This window comes from Pongo pygmaeus, chromosome 7, assembly GCF_028885625.2.
Source record: "Pongo pygmaeus isolate AG05252 chromosome 7, NHGRI_mPonPyg2-v2.0_pri, whole genome shotgun sequence".
Lineage (NCBI taxonomy): Eukaryota > Metazoa > Chordata > Mammalia > Primates > Hominidae > Pongo > Pongo pygmaeus.
In genome coordinates this window covers 156,018,286-156,043,398 of record NC_072380.2, presented here as the reverse complement: position 1 = coordinate 156,043,398, position 25,113 = coordinate 156,018,286, and the positions used below count along the sequence as shown (strand labels likewise).

The window sequence follows — 25,113 nt, the reverse complement described above, 5'->3', positions numbered from 1 at the left end:
AGTGCCGGGATTACAGGTGTGAGCCACTGTGCCTAGCTGGGAATCATGTAAACTTTTAACTATTTTCTACTGGTCTGGCTGAGGAAGCAAGAGCTTTTGACCTATGAGTCACTAACCCTCAGGTATTAGAGTCCCCTGACTTTCTTTAGCTTATGCTTGTTTTGATGTTTTAATTATTATTATTTTTGAGTCAGAGTCTCCCTCTGTCGCCCAGGCTGGAGTGCAGTGGTGTGCTCTTGGGTCGCTGCAACCTCTGCTTCCCGGATTCAAGTGAATCTCCTGCCTCAGCCTCCTGAGTAGCTGGGATTACAGGTGCGTGCCATCACGCCCGGCTAATTTTTGTATTTTTAGTAGAGACAGGGTTTCACCACGTTGGCCTCGAACTCCTGACCATGTTGGTCTCGAACTCCTGACCTCAGGTGATCCGCTCGCCTTGGCCTCCTAAAGTGCTGGGATTACAGGTGTGAGCCACCACGCTCAGCTGCTAGTTCTTTTGTAGTTAAGATGGATTTACATCAAGAGAATGGGCACAGGGGAACAAGGCCAGCTGGGCCACTGCTCCCGGAGTTCCCTCTTAGCTTTCCTGTCAGCCCTTGCATTTCCCAATGTCACTGAGGAGTTTCCTCTTTGATGTCCCAGGCAGTGAAGGACTGCCACTTGCTCAGGCTCCTGCACAGCCTCTAAAAGCTGCAGTATTTCTTTTGCATATGTAACGGGGGATTTCCTTGCATTTAGAAGACCCGTTCTTTCCTAACAGTTGTGTGTGCACGAGGGACAAGGAAAGCGCCCTTGGAGTCGGCGCACCTGTGAAGCGCCTTTCCCTGACCCTGAGCCGGGCCCTGGTCAGGGGACTTGATCTGTTTTCTGCACTGAGGTATTAGGTGGCAGTGTGGGCATCTGTTGTTTGGTGTAGACTAACCACAGCATGTCCTGCCCCTCTTTTTTTATTTTCCATGCAACTACTTCCATCCGTGAGCCATTCAGCACCAGGATTCTAGAGGGTGCACCCCTGAGGTCTATTCTACTGCGGAAGGCCTGGCCCATGTTTCAACCCTGGAACGAGTTAGGTTCTCCCAGGAACAGGCTGGCATGAGAGAAGCTGGATTAAGGGTACCACAGGTTTTTATAGTAACCTTGAGGGAGTCCAGGAGGGCACCTGATCATGGCAAGTCTTCCTCCCAAGAGCCAACATGGCCCTTTATTTCTATAACTCCCTGCACCTGGTAGGGAGTGAGGACCTTGAAGGTGTGACTGAAAGTCAGGTTTTGGGGCCGGGCAAGGTGGCTTACTCCTGTAATCCCAGCACTTTAGGTGGCCGAGACGGGTGGATCACTTGAGGTCAGGGGTTCGTGACCAGCTTGGCCAACATGGTGAAACCCCGCGTCTACTAAAAATACAAAAATTAGCCAGACGTGGTGGTGCACGCCTGTAATTCCAGCTACTCGGGAGGCTGAGGCAGGAGAATCGCTTGAACCCGGGAGGCGAAGTTTGCAATGAGCCGAGATCACACCACTGCACTCCAGCCTGGCGACACAGCAAGACTCCGTCTCAAAAAAAAAGTCAGGTTTTGGGCTTCTTCTACTAGAATGGCGATGGCTGTGACTGCCCTAAGGCAGCCAGGCCACCTGCAGGGCGCAGAGTCCAGCTGCTTTGGAAAGGAGCCAACCAGACGAGACGTTTCTCCCACAACTGGACGAGGCGTTTCTCCCACAACTGGACGAGGTGTTTCTCCCACAACCAGACCGGGTGTTTCTCCCAGTTTCGGGAGGACTCCTAGGGCTACTCTCCATTTCTCTGCTACAGAAGGTGAGTTTTTGATTTTTGCTTCCATTGGATTAGATCATTTATTGATGTGAGTCTATAAATTAGATCATTTATGGGACATGTGCCATAATGGTCCCCTCTCCATTTGGGATCTCCCATAAGGGGAGCAGTTTCTCTGGCCCTGGGTGGTGTGAAGTCCCAGTGCGAGCAGCTCCAGCTGGGCGAGTCCCTATTGTACCTGCAAAGGAGGAGGAGCATAAGGAGGGGGTGAAACGGGATTAGATTCCACAGGAGACTCTGATAGTGCGGGGGATGCTGGGGAGTCGGAAGGAGGTGTGGAGGCCTGAGAACCCCTATCTGGACTTGGAGTTGGGCCATGGGGCCTGGAGTCCCTTCCCTTTAATAAAAGAGGGTCTTCGCATGGGTCTGGGGGGCTTTCTGGCTTACTGGATTTTAGCCTGCAGGTGCTGCATAAAGCCAGGTTCTGTTGTAAGGCCATAAATGCCTACTCATGGGTACTTCTGACCATTGTCCCTGATTCCTACGGAAAGACGGAGCTGCAGGATGGCGATAAGCTCACAGTTTCACTCTCTGGCCACTTTTCATTGTCAGCTAACTTGTACCCAGGCCAAACAGTGTAACAAAAGATGTCTTTTCCTTTTTAGCTCACCTAGCCAAAAGGTGTTCCAATTTTTAAAGATACATCCCAGGGGTGTTCAGTGAGAGTAGAGGAGGTGGTTCCCAAGGTGCCGAGAGAATCCTGCAATGACAAAAACAGACACCAAAGTCCAGGAGGTCACAGGTGTCCCCGAGCCAAGCTGGATCATGACAGGGTCTGGGACATCCCCTTGAACCCCCATGAAACCAGGGAGCTAGGAGGTCACGGGCATTTGGCATGCACCGTCCTGGGTCTCACGGGTGCTGGAAGTCTCCAGGCCCGACTGAGGTGGCCCCCCCTGCTGGCTGGGGGGCCCAACGTCTCGCCAGCAAGCCTTTCCCTGCCTCACTGGTTGGCCATTGGTGATGCCCGATTACAGTGCCTGGAATGCCCGATGCAGTCCCCACGGCCTGGCAGCTACATGACTGAGCATCTTTTGTTCAGCAAAGAACACCAGTTGAAGGACCATCTGAAGGAGCTGGAAAGTGCATGAGGTCTGGAGGGACAGGGCACTCTTAATGTGTCCCTCAAAACAGATTTTGGCCAGGCACGGTGGCTCACGCCTGTAATCCCAACACTTTGGGAGGCCAAGGTGGATGGATCACTGAGGTCAGCAGTTCGAGACCAGCCTGGCCAACATGGGGAAATCCCCATCTCTACTAAAAGTACAAAAAATTAGTCGGGCGTGGTGGCAGACCCCTGTAGTCCCAGCAACCCGGGAGGCTGAGGCGGGAGAATCGCTTGAACCAGGAGGCGGAGGTTGCAGTGAGCTGAAATGGTGTCATGGCACTCCAGCCTGGGCAAAAGAGACTCCATCTCAAACAAAAAAAAAAAAGAAAAAAAACAAGAAAATTTTGTAAAACAGAAAACTCGATCAGACAATAAATCACAATGGCCACAAGGTGGCGGCCAAGTGCTACCAGAGGGACAGCAAACGAGCTGCGTCTGAAACGAGGCCAGAAAGGTTTTGTGAAACGAAGCAGCCAAACAGCCCGAATACTGAATGTTGAGAGCAACCGGTGTGGTTGGATAATGATGACTGGTGCAGAGGCAGCAGCCAGAGGAGAGCAGCACATATATCCACAGAAACGGTCCAGGCAACTTAGAAACCTTCCCCGGAGCTTGACTGAAACAGCCCTGGGAAAACCAGCGACAGCCAACCACGCAGCCTGGCACTGCCACGGTACCCGCTGCGGGGAAGGGAAACTGGAGTCAATGATGCAGACAAACCTCCATCCGAGTCACGGCACCAGAAACATTGGCGGCTGCTGTGAGGCCTCCATTCTTGTCTTCTTAGTTTAAAAGAATTTAAACAAGAGACACACAGCCAAGGAGATGCAGCACAGAGCAATGTATTGCAAAGGAGAAAGAATATTTTGAAAGTTCGATGCAGAAGAGATAGGACCTCCTGAGAGAGAGGATTCAGGGCCGGCTGCTCGTAAGGGCGAGACAGCAGAGACCGGCACCAGGGAGGCTCCTCCATGGGAGTCTTCCATGATTACTCACAGCGGGTGGGCAGAGGCGTTGCTAGGAAGCATGTTGGGGGGGGGGGTCCTCTGGGTACACACACGCAGTAGCTGCACCTGCTTGCTCATACGTCGCATGTGTCATTAGCGTCTTAAATCTCCACCAGGGGTGTGTTTTCTATTATAATGAGCAAAGGGTCAGTCTGAGGACAGGGAAAATCAAATATGCCTGCTCTCTAGTTGGGGAGGGGTGATTTCTCTCCTTGAGCTAGCATTGCCTGGATGAGCTGGACCACGGCGCAAATGCAAAGGCTTACTGTGTTGACTGTACAGTGGCCACGGTGGCTGCGTCCCAAGGATATGGTCACTTCCTTGACTACCTCTCCTGGCTCATGAGCAGAAGTCAAGCCCCTGGGTCAGGCGCTGTGCCTCTCACGCCTGTAATCCCAGCACTTTGGGAGGCCGAGGCAGGCAGATCACCTGAGCTCAGGAGTTTGAGACTGGCCAACATGGTGAAACCCCGTCTCTACTAAATATACAAAAAAAAAAAAAGCCGGGCACGGTGGCAGGCGCCTGTAATCCCAGCTACTCCAGAGGCTGAGGCAGGAGAATCACTTGAACCCTGGAGGCAGAGGTTGCAGTGAGCTGAGATGGCACCATTGCACTCCAGCCTGGGTAACAAAGCAAGACTCCATCTCAAAAAAAAAAAAAAAAAAAAAAAAATCAAGCCCCTTTCCATAATGCTAACCTTGTGGTCTTTCATTAGTTTTACAAAGGTGGCTTTGGTCTCAAGGAGTGGAGTAGTTTTGGGAAAAGACTATTGTCATCCTTACTTTATTTTTTATTTGTATTCATTTATTTTTGTTTTGAGATGGAGTTTCGCTCTTGTCACCCAGGCTGGGGTACAATGGCACAATAACGGCTCACTGCAACCTCCGCATCTCGGGTTCAAGTGATTCTCCTGCCTCAGCGTCCTGAGTAGCTGGGATTACAGGTGCCCGCCACCACGCCAGCTAATTTTCATTTTTATTTTTTTAGCAGAGACAGGGTTTCATCATGTTGGCCAGGCTGGTCTCGAACTCCTGACCTCAGGTGATTCCACCTGCCTCGGTCTCCCAAAGGTATTAGAGGTGTGAGCCACCATGCCTTGCCCATCGTTACTCTAAACGATGAACTAAATTCCTCCCATAGTTAGCTTGGCCTATGCCACCTGAGCAAAGGCAGGTTAGCTTTTGAGATTAGAAGCAAGATGGAGTCAGTTATGTTAGATTCCTCTCACTTTTTTTTTTTTTTTTTTTTTTTGAGCTGGAGCCTCACTCTGTCACCCAAGCTGGAGTGTAGTGGCGCAATCTCATCTCACTGCAAGCTCCGCCTCCCGGGTTCACGCCATTCTCCTGCCTTAGCCTCCCAAGTAGCTGGGACTACAGGCACCCGCCACCATGCCCGGCTAATTTGTTTGTAGTTTTAGCAAAGACAGAGTCTCACTATGTTAGCCAGGATGGTCTCGATCTCCTGACCTTGTGATCTGCCCAGCTCGGCCTCCCAAAGTGCTGGGATTACAGGCATGAGCCACCACACCTGGCCTCCTCTCATTGTTATAATCTTGCAAAAGTGGTTTCACTCCTGGCCTCAAGCTATCTTCCTGCCTTGGCCTCCCAAAGTGATGAGATTACAGATGTGAGCCACCAGCCCCATCTACTGCCAATTCTAGTATAAAGAGTAAATTGGGCTGGGCATGGTGGCTCACACATGTAATCCTAGCACTTTGGGAGGCCATGGTGAGCGGATCACTTGAGGTCAGGAGTTCGAGACCAGCCTGGCCAACATGGTGAAACCCCATCTCTACTAATATACAAAAATTAGCTGGGCCTGGTGGTGGGCACCTGTAGTCCCAGCTACTCAGGAGGCTGAGGCAGGAGAATTGCTTGAACTTGGGAAGCAGAGGTTGCAGTGAGCCAAGACTGTGCCGCTGTACTCCAGCTTGGGTGACAGAGTGAGACTCCAGCTCAAAAGAAAAAAAAAAAAGAGTAAATTGGCCTGGAGTCACCTATTGCTCCAGTAGCAAGTTCCTGTGAAATGGAAATTCAGGCACCCATCCTTGTTCTGGGCCAATCAGGAAGAGCCTGACGGGAGGAGATGCTAAGGGCAGGGCCTCTCCCTGCCCCACCTTCTTTTCTCTGGCAAGCCTGCAGGGCAAGTGGCTGAGAATCAGCCAGAGGAAGGAAGGTGAGGAGGGTGGACCAGGCCTGGGAGGGTCCTGGGTGGGGGCGCTAAGGAGAGGCGGTGCGGTACAGCCTTGGGGCTCTGGGGGAGAATTGCAGGCAAGGATGGGAGGGAGGAATGGGGACTGGGGTGTGGGTGTGAGGCAGACAGTTCTCCTTTGGGTGACCTGCTGAGGACAGGGTGGGAGATGGAGAGCCGGATGTTCTGGCTTTGCTGCAGTGCAGGACTCATTGGAACCCCAGGAGGGTGAGGTGGCCGAGGGCTGCTCCGATTCGCAGAAGTTTGTGTGTGCACCAGCACCCTGGAATGAGCAATCTCCACGCCATGGGCCATGAAGACCTTGTCCCTGGTCCTGCTGGTGGCCCTGCTGAGCGTGGAGAGAGGTGAGAAGCAGAGGGGCCTTTAGGGGACTTCGTTCCAGCGCGCTCCTGCTGCCCCGCGTGCACTGGAACTAGTTGCGGGTGGGTGTGCTCGGAAGGCGTGCCTGCTGGGGGTGGCGGGCTTCGGTGTTCTGGTAGTGGAGGTGACTGGTGTGTTTGGTGCCTGCTCTGCGCTTGTTACCGCGCGTGCCGGCTGTGCTCACTTCCAAGGACTCACTGGGTCCTGGGCATGTGTATGCCTTTGGCACTGGGTAGCCGCTGCTGTTGCCTCTGGACAAGGAGGTCGTGTTGGAGGGTTGCAGGCCGCTGGTTGCAGGCTGCCAGTTGCAGGCAGGTGTGTGGGGCTATTGCACAGGCCACGGGTCCAGGTGGCAGGTGTGGGACAAGGGTGGTGGTGAGAGTGGGTGCCCTTGTGGGCATGGGACGCTCACCAGGGCATTGGTGTATGTCCTGGCATGTGCTGTGGTCACCCACCTTGCCCTTTCTCCCAGCTGAGGGTCTGCACTGCTACGGATGCTTGGCGGTCTCAGAAGAGGCCTCCTGCAGCATGGTCTCATGCCCCTTCCCAGATGGGGTCTGTGTCTCCCAGAAAGTGAGCATCTTTGGCAGTGAGTCCCTGGGGTGCCAGGGCAGAGGGCAGGCTCTGGGGAGGGAGGGGCACTTCTTAGATAGCTGCATGATGGACCAAGGTCCCCCTATAAGCCCTCAGCACTTTGGGGGCTGGTCTGTGGCCTCTGAGGTAGGGAGTGGGGGTGGGGTGGGCATAGGGGGCAGGGCCTGTGCAGGGAAGGGTGGAAGAGTGGTAGGGCTGAGGAGCCTGGGCCACCAAACTCAGCCTAAGGGTTGTGGGTCTGCAGGGACAGGGGATGCTCCGGATTCTAGAGCAGGGGGCGCTCACAGGATCCTCATCACTGTGGAAACCATCCCAGCCCCTCCCAGTGCCCAGCAGCAGGGCCCACACCAACTTCCCAGTAGCCTCCCATCGCCGGCTGCTGTAGCTACTCTGGGGACCCCCGTGGCCTCTGCCCCTTGTCCCCACTTAATACCATGGGTCTCACCAGCTCCATGCAGGAGAGGGGCAGGCTGTGAGCATTCAGTGAGTTACCTGCCCGGAAGAACTTGGAGACAGTTAGCTTCAAGCTAAAGGAATGACTCCGGAATGGTGGGATATCAGCCAGGCCATGGGAGGACTGAGAAGGGGCTGCCACCTGCCCAGGCCCACAGCACCCTCAGCACCCTTAGCTCTCGGAGCTGCATCTGTCCCCAGGCCACACCCTTCAGTGAGGTGAGGCAGGAAAAGGCCTGCCCTGGCTGGGCGTGGTGGCTCACAGCTGTGGTCCCAGCACTTTGGGAGGCCAAGACGGGGGGATCACCTGAGGTCGGGAGTTGGAGACCAGCCTGACCAACATGGAGAAACCCTGTCTCTACTAAAAATACAAAATTAGCCAGGCATGGTGGTGCATGCCTGTAATCCCAGCTATTGGGGAGGCTGAGGCAGGAGAATCGCTTGAACCCAGGAGGTGGAGGTTGTGGTGAGCAGAGATCGCCCCATTGCACTCCAGCCTGCACCACAAGAGCAAAACTCCATCTCATCAAGATTACAAAAAAAAAAAAAAAAAGCCAGCCTGGAGCCCACAGCTGTTTCCCAAAAGCAGCACCCAGCTCCCAGTTTGGGGGGCCCAATGCCGGGGCAAGGGTGAGGGCTGCCTGGGGAAAGAACTCAAACCCTGCTGCCCTTTCTGCCACAACCCTGGTTCCCTGGGTGGCCTCAGCGTCCCCTAAGTGAAAGGGCTCCAATGGCCTTGGTCCTCATGGCTTTGATGTTCAGGCTCCCAGCCAGCAGATGTTGGGGTACGGAGCCTCCCCGCAGAAAGCCCTTGAGGCCCCGGGGCAGGGCCCTGCTCATCCCCCACCCCGCTCTCTCGCGGGTAAAGTGAGAGGGGAGAACAAGCTCTGCCTCTCTTCCTGCCAGAAGGACTTCGGATTCCCCCTGCTGAAACTTACAAGTGCCATCGTGGACTCGCAGATCTGCTGCAAGGGAGACCTCTGCAATGCGGCGGTCCTGGCAGCCGGCAGCCCCTGGGCCCTGTGCGTGCAGCTCCTGCTCAGCCTGGGGTCAGTCTTCCTCTGGGCCCTGCTGTGAGGGCCTTTCCCGCCCCCTCCCCCGCAGCCCTCCCCTCTGTCCCTGTGCGTCACCAGCTGCTTCACTGAATTGCGGGAATTCTGGTGTGGCTTTTCAGCCATGAGATCAAAGGATGTGGCCAGGGCAGAGGTGGGGACTTCCTTGTCAGGGGACATATCCCTGCTTAAACTCATTGTCCTCCGGGCCCAGGCCCTCCAGCCCATGCTCCCTGCAACACCACTTTTTTCAGAGCTGGGCCTCAGAGACCAGGCCCCACCGCTGGCTGCTTGGGACCCAGGGTCATAGAGAAACTGTGGCCCAGGATGGGAGTCCCCAGCTCCATCCAGCTTGTCACTAACTTGCCGAGGAGCCAGGGCCAACCCCTCAGCTCTCTGGGCCATCTGAATCCAAGCAAGGAGGGAACGTGGGTCCCAGGGGGCCCTGCTGGCCTCCCGCACAGGGTGAGGGCATCCCTCTCAAGGACAATAAACAGACTTCTGCTGACCCACTCAGCGTCAGCACTCAGCTTCTTCCTCGCCGTTCCTGAGACCACCCACCTGCCACTCTGACCTCAGGCCTCTGCAACATCCTGCTGGCACCATGGCCTTGGGGAGGTGCTCCTGGGGCATGGGTGCCCCCCCAGGGACCGGAGCCTCTGCCTCGTCCCCAAGGGGATCACTCCGGCCCTTCCCCTCTCCAGTGATCCTCTCCACACCCCCTGGCTTCCCCCTCCCTCTGAGCACCCCGGATGCCAAAGGAAGAGGCGAGGGAGCCTTTGGAGAAATGTTGCCTGACGTCACTGGTCCCCCACGCTCGGGGGACCCACGCGGCCCGCCCTGCAGGCCGCCCCCTCCCCGCAGGCAGCCCCCTCCCCGCAGGCCGCCCCCTCCCCGCAGGCCGCCCCCTCCCCGCAGGCAGCCCCCTCCCCGCAGGCCGCCCCCTCCCCGCTGGCAGCTCCCTCCCCGCAGGCCGCCCCCTCCCCACCTCACCTCACAGCTGCAGGGGTCGGGGCTCGGAAGTGCTGGGGGCAGTTCAGGTTGAAGGCCGGGCAGCGTGCACTTCTCCTCCAGCCTCCTGGGGCCCGGGCATCACCGGAAGCGGAGTTTGTTCCCACTTTGTATCAGTCGCAAAGAAAGAGCACCCAGTTGGACAAAAAAGGCAAGCAGGCTGCGTTCCTGGCCCGGAGTGGGGAAGAGTGAGCCCCTGCCCTGTCGGGGAGGCTGAGGCCGGGGGTTGTGAGGAGTCCCGTGCGGGGAGGAGGCTGCAGGAGCGCCTCAATGCGCCTCTTGATACCACGCATGCTTAGCAAGCCCTGGGGACTGTCCTCTCGGGCGGGGACTTCCGCCTTGTAATGACATGTCGCTGATTTAAAGGGAACTGGGGGTCACCAGCTCTGGTTTGTGCCCGTCTGGTGGGTTCTTATCTCCCTGGTATTTGGCAGGGGATCCTAAACCTCTCCTGGTATGCTGAGACATCTGGAGCTCTTTAAGCCTCGGCGCCTGTAGATAAAGAGATTAAAGGAAAAAAGAAAAGAAATCCCGCCCTGGGGGAGTTGGGGCAGGATTAGCCTGGAGGCCACGCCTCTGCAGGGTCTCCCATAGGCTGGGCCAGCCTCTGCCCTCCCTGCTTCCAGAACCCCGGAGGCTGATGGCCTGTGGCGGCCACTCTCCGCGCACCCCGGAGCCCAGCCTAGCGGGGAGAAGGCCGCCGGCCCCGTTCGAATGTCCCTCTTCTTCCAGGATCAGCCTGCACGCCACTCACAGAGGCCCGGCGGGCGGTGGGGCGGGGACTCAGTTCATCCTCTGCCTGAGGAGGGGGTCTCGGGTGCGACTGAACCTTTCACCCTTTGAGAGGAGTCAGGGACATGCAGCATCTCCAGCAAGCTGGTGGCAGAAACTGATGGAGCGTCCTAATCACAAAATAGGAAGGGAGTTTACAAAATAGGAGCGGTTACCAAGAGCTTCCCTCCTTCCCTCCCTCCCTCCGTCTCTCTCTCTCTCTGTGTCTCTCAAGTAGAAGTGGGGTCTCTATGTTGCCCAGGCTGCTCTCGAACTCCGGGGCTCAAGTGATCCTCCTGCCTCAGCCTCCCAAAGTGCTGAGATCACAGGTGTGAGCTACTGGGCCCAGCCCCAGGCCGTCTTACAGGGGTGGGCTGCCCAGAAACATTCCAGTGCCCTATCCCGCTCCGGCTGCAGGGACAGGACCCCTGCCACCCCCAACCCAGGCCCAAAAGGAAGGGCCAGGAGGAGAGGGGCCACCAAGTCAGGTGAGCTGCTTAAGAGGAGCGAGGGCTGTGGACAGTCCTGTGTACTGCAGGAGGGGCCAGCAGGATCAATACCCAGCTTCTCTCTCCTGCTGGACTCCTGCTGGGGCTCCCTGTTGGTCACCCCAAAACCTACTGTCTCTCATCGCCGCCGGGGCTGGCCAGGCTCAGCTGCTGGTTCTGCCCTGGGGCACCTCCTAGGTGGAGTCAGGGCGGCTGAAGTCTTCTCCACTCATGCGTCCACTATCTGGACATCCTGCCCCTGCCCGACCTCCAGGAGTTGCAGTGTGCCAAGGCCACACCACAGCCCCTCCTCTGCTGCCTCCCTCATGTCTCCCCCAGAATGATGCTCTTAACCCCCTCATTAGAGGCCCCCATCCTTCCCGACTGTACCCCTTGACACCCTGCCCCTGCCCGACCTCCAGGAGTTGCAGTGTGCCAAGGCCACACCACAGCCCCTCCTCTGCTGCCTCCCTCATGTCTCCCCCAGAATGATGCTCTTAACCCCCTCATTAGAGGCCCCCATCCTTCCCGACTGTACCTCTTGACACCCTGAGTACAGTTCAAGAGACCCTGAAGAAACTCACAAAAGTGCCAATTGGAGGCTCTGGGAGAGAAGAGTGAAGTCACTTGCATTTATTTTTATTTACTTATTTTTTTTTTTTTTTCATAGTTTATAGTTTATTTATTTATTTATTTATTTATTTTTTAATTTCTGAAGTATTTATTGATCATTCTTGGGTGTTTCTCGGAGAGGGGGATATGGCAGGGTCATAGGATAATAGTGGAGAGAAGGTCAGGAGATAAACACATGAACAAAGGTCTCTGGTTTTCCTAGGCAGAGGACCCTGCGGCCTTCTGCAGTGTTTGTGCCCCTGAGTACTTGAGATTAGGGAGTGGTGATGACTCTTAAAGAGCACGCTGCCTTCAAGCATCTGTTTAACAAAGCACATCTTGCACCACCCTTAATCCATTTAACCCTGAGTTGACACAGCACATGTTTCAGAGAGCAGGGGGCTGGGGGAAAGGCCATAGATCAACAGCATCCCAAGGCAGAAGAATTTCTCCTAGTCAGAACAAAATGGAGTCTCCTATGCCCACCCCTTTCTACACAGACACAGCAACAATCTGATCTCTCCTTCCTTTCCCCACACTTCCTCCCCTTCTCTTCAACAAAACCGCCATCGTCCTCATGGCCCGCTCCCGATGGTCGCTGTCTCTTCGGAGCTGTTGGGTACACCTCCCAGACAGGGCAGCCGGGCAGAGGCGCTCCTCACCTCCCAGACAGGGCGGCTGGGCAGAGGCGCCCCTCGCTTCCCAGACGGGGCCGCCCGGGCAGAGGCGCTCCTCTCCTCCCAGACGGGGCGGCCGGGCAGAGGCGCTCCTCACTTCCCCGACGGGGCCGCCCGGGCAGAGGCGCTCCTCAGTTCCTCCCAGACCGGGTGGCAGCCGGGCAGAGGCGCTCCTCACCTCCCAGACGGGGCGGCCGGGCAGAGGCGCTCCTCACTTCCCCGACGGGGCGGCCGAGCAGAGGCGCTCCTCACTTCCCAGAGGGGGCGGCCGGGCAGAGGCGCTCCTCACTTCCCAGACGGGGCGGCCGGGCAGAGACGCTCCTCACTTCCTCCCAGATGGGGTGGCGGCCAGGCAGAGGCGCTCCTCACCTCCCAGACAGGGCGGCCGGGCAGAGGCGCTCCTCACTTCCCAGACTGGGCGGCCGGGCAGAGGCGCTCCTCACCTCCTAGACGGGGCGACCAGGCAGAGGCGCTCCTCACTTCCCAGACGGTGTGGCGGCCGGGCAGAGGTGCTCCTCCCTTCCCAGATGGGGCAGCCAGGCAGAGGCGCTCCTCACTTCCCAGACGGTGTGGCGGCCGGGCAGAGGTGCTCCTCCCTTCCCAGATGGGGCAGCCAGGCAGAGGCGCTCCTCACTTCCCAGACGGTGTGGCGGCCGGGCAGAGGTGCTCCTCCCTTCCCAGATGGGGCAGCCAGGCAGAGGCGCTCCTCACTTCCTCCCAGACGGGGTGGCGGCCAGGCAGAGGCGCTCCTCACTTCCCAGAGGGGGCGGCCGGGCAGAGGTGCTCCTCACTTCCTCCCAGACGGGGTGGCAGCCGGGCAGAGGCACTCCTCACCTCCCAGACGGGGCGGCTGGGCAGAGGTGCTCCTCATCTCCCAGACGGGGCGGCCGGGCAGAGGTGCTCCTCATCTCCCAGACGGGGCAGCCGGGCAGAGGTGCTCCTCACTTCCTCCCAGACGGGGTGACGGCCGGGCAGAGGCACTCCTCACCTCCAGACGGGGCGGCCGGGCAGAGGCGCTCCTCACCTCCCAGACGGAGTGGTCAGGCAGAGGCGCTCCTCACTTCCCATATGGGGTGGCGGCCGGGCAGAGGCGCTCCTCACTTCCCAGATGGGGCAGCTGGGCAGAGGTGCTCCTCACTTCCTCCCAGACGGGGTGGCAGCCGGGCAGAGGCGCTCCTCACCTCCCAGACGGGGTGGCCGGGCAGAGGCGCTCCTCCCTTCCCAGACGGAGTGGCCAGGCAGAGGCGCTCCTCACCTCCCAGAGTGGGCGGCCGGGCAGAGGTGCTCCTCACTTCCTCCCAGACGGGGTGGCGGCCAGGCAGAGGCGCTCCTCACCTCCCAGACGGGGCGGCCGGGCAGAGGCACTCCTCACCTCCCAGAGTGGGCGGCCGGGCAGAGGCGCTCCTCACTTCCCAGAGTGGGCGGCCGGGCAGAGGCGCTCCTCACTTCCCAGAGTGGGCGGCCGGGCAGAGGCGCTCCTCACTTCCCATAGGGGGTGGCAGCCGGGCAGAGGCGCTCCTCACTTCCCAGATGGGGCAGCCGGGCAGAGGTGCTCCTCACTTCCTCCCAGACGGGGTGGCGGCCAGGCAGAGGCGCTCCTCACCTCCCAGACGGGGCGGCCGGGCAGAAGCACTCCTCACCTCCCAGACGGGGCGGCTGGGCAGAGGCGCTCCTCACCTCCCAGAAGGGGCGGCTGGGCAGAGGCGCTCCTCACTTCCCATATGGGGTGGCAGCCGGGCAGAGGCGCTCCTCACTTCCCAGACGGGGTGGCGGCCAGGCAGAGGCGCTCCTCACTTCCCAGATAGGGCAACAGGGCAGAGGCGCTCCTCACTTCCTCCCAGACGGGGCGGCCGGGCAGAGGTGCTCCTCATCTCCCAGACGGGGCAGCCGGGCAGAGGCGCTCCTCACTTCCTCCCAGACGGGGGGGCAGCCGGGCAGAGGCGCTCCTCACTTCCTCCCAGACGGGGTGGCAGCCGGGCAGAGGCGCTCCTCACATCCCAGATGATGGGCGGCCGGGCAGAGGCGCTCCTCACTTCCCAGATAGGGCGGCCGGGCAGAGGGGCTCCTCACATCCCAGACGATGGGCGGCCAGGCAGAGACGCTCCTCACTTCCTAGACGGGGTGGCGGTGGGGCAGAGGCTGTAATCTTAGCACTTTAAGAGGCCAAGGCAGGAGGCTGGTAGGTGGAGGTTGCAGAGAGCCGAGATCACACCACTGCACTCCAGCCTGAGCACCATTGAGCATTGAGTTAGCGAGACTCCGTCTGCAATCCCAGCACCTCGGGAGGCCGAGGCAGGCAGATCACTCGAGGCCAGGAGCTGGAGACCAGCCCGGTCAACACGGCGAAACCCCGTCTCCACCAAAAATACAAAAACCATTCAGGCGTGGCGGCGCGCGCCTGCAATCCCAGGCACTCGGCAGGCCAAGGCAGGAGAGTCACAGGAGCCCGAGGCAGGGAGGTTGCAGCAAGCCGAGATCCCGGCAGTACAGTCCAGCTTCGGCAACAGAGGGAGACCGAAAAAAGAAGGAGAGGGAGACCGAAAAAAGAGGGGAGAGGGAGAGGGAGAGGGAGAGGGAGAGGGAGAGGGAGAGGGAGAGGGAGAGGGAGAGGGAGAGGGAGAGGGAGAGGGAGAGGGAGAGGGAGAGGGAGAGGGAGAGGGAGAGGGAGAGGGAGAGGGAGAGGGAGAGGGAGAGGGAGAGGGAGAGGGAGAGGGAGAGGGAGAGGGAGAGGGAGAGGGAGAGGGAGAGGGAGAGGGAGAGGGAGAGGGAGAGGGAGAGGGAGAGGGAGAGGGAGAGGGAGAGGGAGAGGGAGAGGGAGAGGGAGAGGGAGAGGGACTTATTTACTTATTTTTTTTTTAGAGATGAGGTCTTTCTTTGTTGGCCAGGCTGGCCTCTTGAACTCCTGGCCTCAAATGATCCTCCCACCTTGGTCCCCCAAAGTGTTGAGATGACAGGTGTGAGCCCTTCTCTCCACCTTACTCTGCGTTTTACAGGACGGGATGTGTTGATGAAAGAAAGCCAAACTCTAAAATATTTGAAGAGGTTTATTCTGAGCCAAATGTGAGGACCATGACCTGTGACAGAGACTCAGGAGGTCCGGGGAACATGTGCCCAAGGTGGCCGGGGTACAGCTCGATTTTATACCCTTTAGGGAGAAAGAAGTTACAGGCTGAGATGGTTTGGATTTGTGTCCCTGCCCAGATCTCATGGTGAATTGGCAGAGGGGCCTGGTGGGAGGTGACTGGATCGTGGGGTCAGATCTTCCTCTTGCTGTTCTGGTGATAGTGAGTGAGTTCTCCGGAGATCTGATGGTTTGAAAGTGTGACGCGTCCCCCTTTGCTCTTTCTCCCTTGGGCTCAAGGGATCCACCTGCCTCGGCTTCCCAAAGTCTTGGGAGTACAGGTGTGAGCCACTGCGCCCGGCTGAAGCCTCTGTTGATCCTGATTTTTTCCCCATTGCTATTATGGCTGTTTTTCTCCTCTTCTTTTCTTGACTGGTCTCTCACAAGTATTATCCACATTTTTAAGGCTGGGCACGGTGGCTCACACCTGTAATTCCAGCACTTTGGGAGGTTGAGGCAGGTGGATCATTTTAGGTCAGGAGTTTGAGACCAGCCTGGCCAACATGGTGAAACCTCATCTCTACAAAAAATAACAAATATTAGCCGGGCATGGTTGCACAAGCCCGTAATCCCAGCTACTTGGGAGGCTGAAACACAAGAATTGCTTGAACCTGGGAGGCGAAGGTTGCAGTCAGCTGAGATTGCACCACTGCACTCTAGCCCTGGCAACAGAGTGAGACCCTGTCTCAAAAAAAAAAAAAAAAAAAAAAAAGCAAGAGTTATCCAAGTTTTTAGTTTATCCAAAGAAATAACTAACTTGTGTATCCTATCTAATGTGTACATAATTTCTATATTATTAATTTCTGAAGTCACTTTTATTCGTTTCTTCTGTTTTTTTGGATTCCATTTGCTGTTCTTTCTGTAACTTCTTGTGATGAATGCTTCATTCATTAATGTTGAATCTTTTTTTTTTTGAGATGGAGTCTTACTCTGTCACCCAGGCTGGAGTGCAGTGGCGCGATCTCAGCTCACTGCAACCTCCGCCTCCCGGGTTCCAGCGATTCTCCTGTCTCAGCCTCCCAAGCAGCTGGGATTGCAGGTGTGTGCCACTAGGCCCGGCTAATTTTTGTATTTTTAGTAGAGACAGGGTTTCACCATGTTGGCCAGGCTGGTCTCCAACTCCTGACCTCTGGCCTTGGCCTCCCAAAGTGCTGGCATTACAGGCATGAGCCACTGTGCCTAGCCTGAATGTGTTTTTAATGTATGACGGTAAGGGCCAGTGGGAAATCTTCCCTTTTAATCCCTGACATTTCCATGAAAACTCGACTCAGAAAAGGCAGATTAACTGGAGAAAAGGCGCAGAGGTGTATTAATGTGTCCACAGGGGAAAACACAGAGCGATATCCCGCTCCCCGCAGCGGGGTTCAGATGCTTAGGGACCATCCTGGCCACACAGGCCATCGGAGGAGAAGAGGATTCTCAGGGCAATGGAGCAGGGAGTGGATATTAACTTGTAGATAGTTCTCTTTGGAATGTGAATGGGCCTGAGGGACAGACATCATTATCTTGTGAAAGGGTTTGTTCAGGTATGGTGACATTCTTTGTCTGGGGGTAGGGGGAAGAAAACACAATTGTTCTTGGTGAGTCCAGACTTTAGGCAGACAAAGGAACTTCAGAGAACTCCATCCTGACTTTGGGAGAGTCTGTGGGTTGTGGGGGAGGACAGAAAGTTCTTGAAGTTTCTTCAGCATGTCAAAGTGCTGTATTTTGGGGTATTGGTTTCTGAGACCTAACAGTGGATACAGTTCTCTCAAAGCATGCAGTTATGGCCGGGCGTGGTGGCTCATGCCTGCAATCCCAGCACTTTGGGAGGCTGAGGAGTGCGGATCACCTGAGGTCAGGAGTTCGAGACCAACCACGGCCAACATGGTGAAACCCCATCTCTACTAAAAATACAAAATTAGCCAGGTGTGGTAGTGCATGCCTGTTGTCCCAGCTACTCGGGAGGCTGAGACACGAGAATCGCTTGAACCTGGAGGTAGAGGTTGCAGAGCCGAGATCGTGCCACTGCACTCTAGCCTGGACAACAAGAGCAAAACTCCATCTCAAAAAAAAAAAAAAAAAATTAAAAACTAGCAAGATGTGGTGGTGCGTGCCTGTGGTCTCAGCTACTTAGCAGGTTGAGGCGGGAGGATCACTTGAGCCCAGGAGTTCAGGGCTGCAGTGAGCTTTGATTGTACCCACTGCATTCCTGTTGCATTCGGCAACAGAGCGAAATCCTATTTTCATTTTGATTTCTTCTGTGACACACGGGTTATTTATAAATATACTTGTTCATTTCCAAACAGAGGAGCATTTTCTTGTTTTGGGTAATAATTTCTAGTCTAACTTAACTGTAATTAGAGAAGCCACTCTGTATGATTTCAATTAATTTGTGGAAACTTTTTCATGGCTCATTATATGATCAATAGTTGTAAATGTTTGTGTGTACTTCAAAAGGATGTGTGTTCTGGAATTGCTGTGTCCAGTTTTCTATGTTGGTTACCTTTCTTTTTTTAATTTTAAAATTTGTTTTATTTTTTAAATTTTTAAATTGAATTTTTTTTTTTTTTTTTTTGGTTTTGAGACGGGGTCTTGCTCTGTTGCCCAGGCTGGAGTGCAGTGGTGCGATCTTGGCTCACTGCAGCCTCTGCCTCCCGGGTTCAAGCAATTCTCCCACCTCAGCCTCCCGAGTAGCTGGGATTACAGGTGCCTGCCACCACACCCAGCTAATTTTTGTATTTTTAGTAGAGATGGGGTTTCACCATGTCGGCCAGGCTGGTCTCAAACTCCTGACCTCACATGATCCATCCACGTTGGCCTCCCAAAGTGCTGGGATTACAGGGGTGAGCCACTGCGCCCAGCTTTAAAATTTGCTTTAAAGAGACAGGGTCGCTGGGCGCAGTGGCTCATGCCTTTAATCCCAGCACTTTGGGAGGCCGAGGTGGGTGGATCACGAGGTCAAGAGATTGAGACCAGCCTGGCCAATATGGTGAAATCCCCATCTCTACTAAAAATGTAAAAATTAGCTTGGCATGGTGGCGCGTGCCTATAATCCCAGCTACTCGGGAGGCTGAGGTAGAAGAATCCCTTAAACCTGCAAGGCGGAGGTTGCAGTGAGCCGAGATCATGCTACTGCACTCCAGCCTGGTGACAGAGCAAGACTCTGTCTCAAAAAAAAAAAAAAAAAAAAAAAAAAAAAAAAAAAAAAGCCTGGGCAACAGAGTGAGAAAGAGACCCTGTCTCCCAAATAAATAAATAAATAATATTTGGAGGTATCTTGACTATGTTGGCCAGGCTGGTCTCGAACTCCTGACCTCGAGTTATCTGCCCACCTCCGCCTCCCAAAGTGCTGGGATTACAGGTGTGAGCCACCATACCTGACTCCTATACCATTATTTTTAAAGCAAATCTTATTCTCCAACTTAGAATGCTTTTTGTTCTTAAAATGTTGGGACATTCCCGTAAGTTCTGCATCTGATTAATTAGCATTATTAACTCATTCCCTCAACCATAAGCATCTTTTGACCAACACTGCCCAACCCCTGGGAATGTCACCCAGCAGGTCTGGCTTTGTTCAGCTTTTATTCATGATGGGGTCACTCCAGTCTGGACGCCTCTTACAGTCTTCTACAGTTACTGAACCGAGCTGGGCTCCTCTCACCCAGGCAAGTAAAGTCAAACACTGATGTTGCAATTTGCAGCAGGGGAAAAATGATATTTATCGCATGGTATCAAGCAAGGAGAACGGACATGCTTAAGACCCAAACTCCCCAGTGGCTTACAAGCTGGGGCTTTTAGGGGTATGGGTACATTTCAGGAAAGCAGAAGTTGCAGGCAAAATCATTAACCAATACATGGGGTGTCATGAGCAGTGCAAAGTTAGAGATAATCACATCCAAGCATGCCTGTGTCTTTCACAATGTCAGAATTTTATTGAGGCTATTTCAGTCCCTAAAGCCACGAGCCACATGGTGTTCCCAAGGAGGCATGCTGCTTAGTGCTCCCTTTTCCCTCGGTAGTGAGAGCTGCAGTCACACGGGCTCAAGCCACTCCACACGTCAGCCAATATTGCACACGACAACGTAATAGTGTACTTAACCAGTATATACATGTTATAGGTTAACGTTCCGCAACAAAGAAAGTAGCATTTAACATCCAGAGGAAACAGAGATAGGAGAAAGGCTTCACGAACCAGTCCAGGGGAGTGAAGAAGACACAAGAAGAAGACAGAAACCTCCTGGTCTGGGCCAGTCTGTGGATCTTGCAAGGATGTCTTTGAGGTGGTGGAGCCTCGGGTGGCAGATGGTGAGTTCTGCCGGGGCCTTTCCTTCTACAATCACGGAGGCCTCCCATGAGAAGTGACATCGGAAGAGTGCGCTTGCTTGAGTCCTCATCTGTTTGGATGCAGGCTCTATTTTTAACTTGTTTATTAAGCAAAACATCTTACCCTTGTTGGCCAAGTGCCCTGTAAGACATACAATGGAGTCTCTTTCTAAGATGGAGTTAGTTATGCCTAGGGTGCTGTGTGCATGGGGGCACACATTAGTGGCCCACAGGTGTGACTCCCTCCAAGCCCCTCAAGAAGAAATTCAGGACAGAGAACATGGCCAGAGTTCAGTCCTCAGTTCCCCCTTATCTGGGTCTCTGTGATAGCAGTCAGCATTTTCCACTGGGTAGGGGTTTCTGAAAGACTTGAGGATGTATGTTATGCTTTAGTTTCTATAGGGAAGCAAACCACCTGTGGTTGTGGCCTGCTTGGGAGACCCGTGCTCCCATCGCCTTGCCTGGCAGGCTGCTCACTTACCTTTCAAGGCTGGCAAGGTGCCTGGAATTTCCCTTGAAGAGATTCAAGAGTGTTCCTTGATTTCCAAGCTTGGGAGAGCCTGGCAGGCACCTATGAGGGGTCCCTGCTCCATCTCACTATGTTACCCATGTGGGTCTTGAACTCCTGGGCTCCAGCTGTCCTCCTGCCTCAGCCTTCTGAGTAGCGGGGACTACAGCCATGGGCCACTGTGTAACCGCCCAGTGGGTTCGCCTCATTGTATTCACTCCTTTCCAGGTTTGTATTTATAGTATGAATTTTAATTTCACCACAAAAACTTACATCTCCCACAGGACAGAACTTTTTTTTTTTTTTTTTTTTTTTTTTTGAGACAGAGTCTTGCTCTGTCTCCCAGGCTGGAATGCAATGGCGTGAGAGGCCTTCTGGGTTCAAGTGATTCTCCCATCTCAGCCTCCCTAGTAGTTGGGATTACAGGCATGTGCCACCACACCTGGCTAATTTTTTTGTATTTTTAGTAGAGATGGAGTTTCACCATGTTGGTCAGGCTGGTCTTGAACTCCTGACCTCAGGTGATCCGCCCGCCTCAGCCTCCCAAAGTGCTGGGACTACAGGTGTGAGCCACCGCGCCCGGCCGCTATTTATCTTTTTAAGTAGAATTGATGTTCATTCAGATTTACCACATTTTTACGAATTTGTGCTTCATTACTTGTGGTATCTCTGATTCTGAATGGGACCATTTTCCTTCTGGCTAAAGATCACTGTTTTTTTTTTTTTTTTTGAGATGTAGTCTCGCTCTGTTGCCCAGGCTGGCGTGCAGTGGCGAGATCTTGGCTCGCTGCAACCTCTGCCTCCTGGGTTCAAGTGATTCTCCTGCCTCAGCCTCCCGAGTAGCTGGGATCACAGGTGCGCGCCACCATGCCCAGCTAATTTTTGTATTTTTGGCAAAGATGAGGTTTCACCATGTTGGCCAGGCTGGTCTTCAACTCCTGACCTCAAGTGATTCACCCACCTCGGCCACCCAAAGTGCTGGGATTACAGGTACGAGCCACTGTGCCCGGCCTAAAGATCACTTTTTTTTTTTTTTGAGATGGAGTTTCGCTCTTGTTGCCCAGGCTGGAGTGCAATGGCACAATCTTGGCTCACCGCAACCTCTGCCTCCTGGGTTCAAGCGATTCTCCTGCCTCAGTGTCCTGAGTAGCTGGGGCTACCGGCATGCACCACCACGCCCGGCTAATTTTTTTGTATTTTTAGTAGAGACGGGTTTCTCCATGTTGGCCAGGCTGGTCTCGAACTCCTGGGCTCAAGCGATCCTCCTGCCTAGGCCTCCCAAAGTGCCAGGATTACAGGTGAGAGCCACCGTGTCCAGCCTAAAGATCACTTTTCTTTTCTTTTTTTTTGAGACAGAGTCTCTCTCTGTCGCCAGGCTGGAGTGCAGTGGCGTGATCTTGGCTCACTGCAACTTCTGCATCCCGGGTTCAAGCAGTTCCCTACCTCAGCCTCCCGAATAGCTGGGATTACAGGCGCCCACCACCACACTCAGCTAATTTTAGTAGAGACGGGGTTTCACCATCTTGGCAAGGCTGGTCTTGAACTCCTGACCTTGTGATCCACCCGCCTCGGCCTCCCAAAGTGCTGGAATTACAGGCATGAGCCACGGTGCCCGGCAAGCTCACTTTTTGAAAGACGTTCTTGGCCGGTGCTGTGGCTCACACCTGTAGTCCCAGCATTCCTTGAGCAAGGGAGTTCGAGACTAGCTGGGGCAACATGGCGAAACCCCGCCTCTACGAAAATACAAAAATTAGCTGGGCGTGGTGGTGCACACCTGTCATCCCAGCTACTTCGGGGACAGAGGTGGGAGGATCGCTTGAGCCTGGGTCAAGGCTACAATAAGCTGTGTTCCCACCACTGCACTCCAAAGTGACATCCTGTCTAAAAAATAAAAATAATAAAAAAAAGATTTTCTTTTAGTGCAAGTATATTGGCGACAACCTTTCTGACAGTCTTTCTTCCATTGCCTGTGGAACTCGGGGCTGTCATCTCTCCCGGCTTCCACAGTTGTCCTTCTCACTACCGACCCCTGGTGGCTGATCTTTTTCTCTGGCTGTTGACAGGACTTTTTTCTTTGGTCTTCTGCATTTTCACGGGTGCATGTGGGGCTATTTATTTGTTGACGCTGCCTGGAATTTTCTGGGCTGCTTGATCTGTGGCTGGATGCACTTTATCAGTTCTGGAAATGTCTCAGCTATTAGGTCTTCAATATTGCCTCTGTGCTATTCGCTCAGCTATTTGGGGAACCGTCTCAGTGTATCTGCTATCTTTGTATATTTCTTACTTTTTCTACTATTGAGTATGGATCAGGCACTGAGGGGAAGCCCGTCAGAAGGATTTTTCACAGATCCCTCTCCTCCCCAGGTAGGAAGGCAGATCCCAAGCTTTCCTCCATGGAGGAGGCTGGTTCTCCCAAAGGGATCTGGGTGCTTTCTAGAGGGGGAATGGTGGCTGTGTGTTTTTAAATTGCAGACCAGGCCGGGTGCAGAGGCTCACGCTTACAATTCCAGCGTTTTGGGAGGCTGAGGCAGGGGGATCACTTGAGCCCAAGAGTTCAAGATCAGCCTGGGCAACATAGTGAGATCCCATCTCTATAAAATTAAAAAAAAAAAAAAAAGCTGGGGGTAGTGGCGGGTGCCTGTGGTCCCAGCTACTTGGAAGATGAGGCAGGAGGATCACTTGAGCCTGGAAAGACTGCAGACTCAGCGCAGCTCGTTCTCTTCTGCTTGTCTCCTGGTTGTCTCTGTGTCCCCACTGGCTTCAAGGTTCCCTGAAGGGGGCGGTCCTGGGGCGGGTTCAAGGGGGTCAGGTGGGGCTTCCTGTGCCAGACACCCTCCTCTTTCGCCCACAGGGCAGAAGTTCAGCTACACTAGCAAGGGCTGTGGCCCTCCCTGTGTGTCCAGATTATAAACCTCACCCATCCTGTGGTCCCTGGAGGGTCTTACCCCATAGAAACTGAAGATGGACTGATAGATTTGAAGACTGAGAAGCTGGACATGACCTGCTGTGAAAAGAGCCTCTGTAACAAGGGCGTCAAGGGGGCAGAGGCTGTGGATGGGGGAGGCGGCACAGGGTCCTGCCTGGGCCTTACCTCCTGAGGTCCCAACAGGGGCTGAGTGGTGGGGGACAGGTGAGGGGCAGTGCTAGGACCTGCTGCCCATCCTCCGGAGGCTCATCCGCGGGCAGATGCTGGGAAGTGGGGGCTGGATGGGGCTGCAGAGAGGAGGGCGCCCAGTTCCGGGCCAGTGTGGAGACTGGGAAATCCCTGGTGGGAGGCTCATGTTCAGAGCCCTGAGATGAGCCTCCCTTCCTCTCCTTCCCCTCCCCTGCGGGTTGAGGTTGGGAGGGAGGTTGAGGCTGCAATGTGCTGTGATTGTACCACTGCACTCTAGCCTGGATGACAGAGGGAGACCCTCCCTCAAAAACAATATAAGCCGGGTGTGGTGGCTCATACCTGTAATCCCAGCACTTTGGGAAGCTGAGGCAGGCAAATCACTTGAGGTCAGGAGTTCAAGACCAGCCTAACGTGATGAAACCCCATCTCTACTAAAAATACAAAAACGAGCTGGGCATGGTGGCGGGCGTCTGTAGTCCCAGCTACTCGGGAGGCTGAGGCAGGAGAATCGCTGGAACCCGGGAGGTGGAGGTTGCAGTGAGCCGAGATCGCGCCACTGCACCCCAGCCTGGGCGACAGAGCAAGACTCCGTCTCAAAAACAAAAACAAAACACAGAATAACCCCCGGGACTATGTACATAGGGGTGTAAAATCAATCGAGTGGGACACAATCAATACTCTTTCAAATAAAGTAGAAGATATCAGAGTTGATCACATGAGGTGAGGATAACTTGCTGTGTGAAAGCCGTGCTTTCATTATCCGTAGATACACAGAGTGCACACCTCTCGGGGATGCTCGTGCTCTGACTGGCATGTAACATGCACTGCTTATGGACGGTCAGATTAAAACATATATTTTAAGATTCAAAAATACAAGTCAGTATCCCTAGCAATATTCTAACTTCTCCATTGCTTGGTGTTACGATGTCTGGCTCAGCCATTATCAGGCCCTGGGACCTGAGCAGTGTGGCTGCAGGGCCGGCAGAGTGACCCGTGGACCATGGGCCCTGCTGGCGCTGCCCCTTCAGGTCTGACCTGTGCTCTGGTGCGCTGCTAGGCGGGGCAGTCAGGTGTCTTGGGCCCAAGCCTTGCCCACACCTGCCCTGAGTCACTGGGGGGTCTTCTGTGCCTGACGCCTCCAGCTCCGCCCTTGTCCTCCCTGCTCTCAGGAGCCGCCCCCACCTCACCTGGCCCATCCTCTCAGATGCTATGGAGTTTCCAAGCAGAGACCCCTGAGGGCACAGAGTGGATTCTGCTTTTCGGAGGGGACCACCCACCGGAGAGGCGACCCATCCTTATGCAGGTCTGCTGCCTTTATCTGTCTTCATCAAGGGCTCTGTCCCCGCAGCCCAGGCAGCCCTCTCTTCCTTCTGCCCAGCACCTGGTTGGGGAGAGGAGGTGGAGTCTACAGTCACCCCTGGCCCATTTCCTGTGTCTTCTGATTCTCCCTGAAGAACAAATTCGGGTGTGGGTGTGATGGGGGTGGGCAGGGGGCACTGACAGGGAGAGACAGGGGTGGTTCCAGGAGTGGCCAGGACAGAGTTCTGGACCCCCCCCTCCCCGAGGGAGCCCCCACATCGTCCCACCCCATTACAGGGGCCTCTGCTCCCTGCACAGAAAACAAGGGGTGCCTGGCCTGGGGTCTCAGTGTCAGAGCTTCTTGCCCTGCTGGCCCCTCCCAGGCTCTGTCTGCACGGGGTCCCGCCAGTGGTGGGCTCAGCCAGAGATCCTCATCCTGAGCAGGAAGGGCCTGGCCCTGGGCGTGACCTGAGTCTCACGGCTGCTTTTCTCTCCTGCTTCCGGACACAAACACCGTGATGCACCAGGAAACTGAAACTGAAACTCAGGGCCCTAGTCCAGGACCCTCCTCTCGAGTCAGAACTTCTTCTTCTAGGG

General features: G+C 55.1%; 1 protein-coding gene and 1 long non-coding RNA gene across 2 annotated transcripts; one reads left to right on the top strand and one right to left on the bottom strand.

Moving 5' to 3' along the window:
- Positions 1–1,811: 1,811 nt before the first annotated feature.
- Positions 1,812–5,764, bottom strand: LOC129042623 (uncharacterized). Its single transcript, XR_008504163.2, has 4 exons — positions 5,206–5,764; positions 3,929–4,066; positions 2,435–2,524; positions 1,812–2,002 (listed from the first exon to the last, which is right to left on the bottom strand). It is a non-coding gene; the product is annotated as an uncharacterized LOC129042623 (long non-coding RNA).
- Positions 5,765–6,215: 451 nt separating this feature from the next.
- Positions 6,216–8,634, top strand: LOC129042144 (lymphocyte antigen 6S-like). Its single transcript, XM_063668488.1, has 4 exons — positions 6,216–6,240; positions 6,423–6,494; positions 6,983–7,099; positions 8,420–8,634. Exons 1-4 carry the CDS (start codon positions 6,216–6,218, stop codon positions 8,632–8,634), a joined length of 429 nt encoding a protein of 142 aa, XP_063524558.1.
- The last annotated feature ends 16,479 nt before the right edge of the window (positions 8,635–25,113 follow it).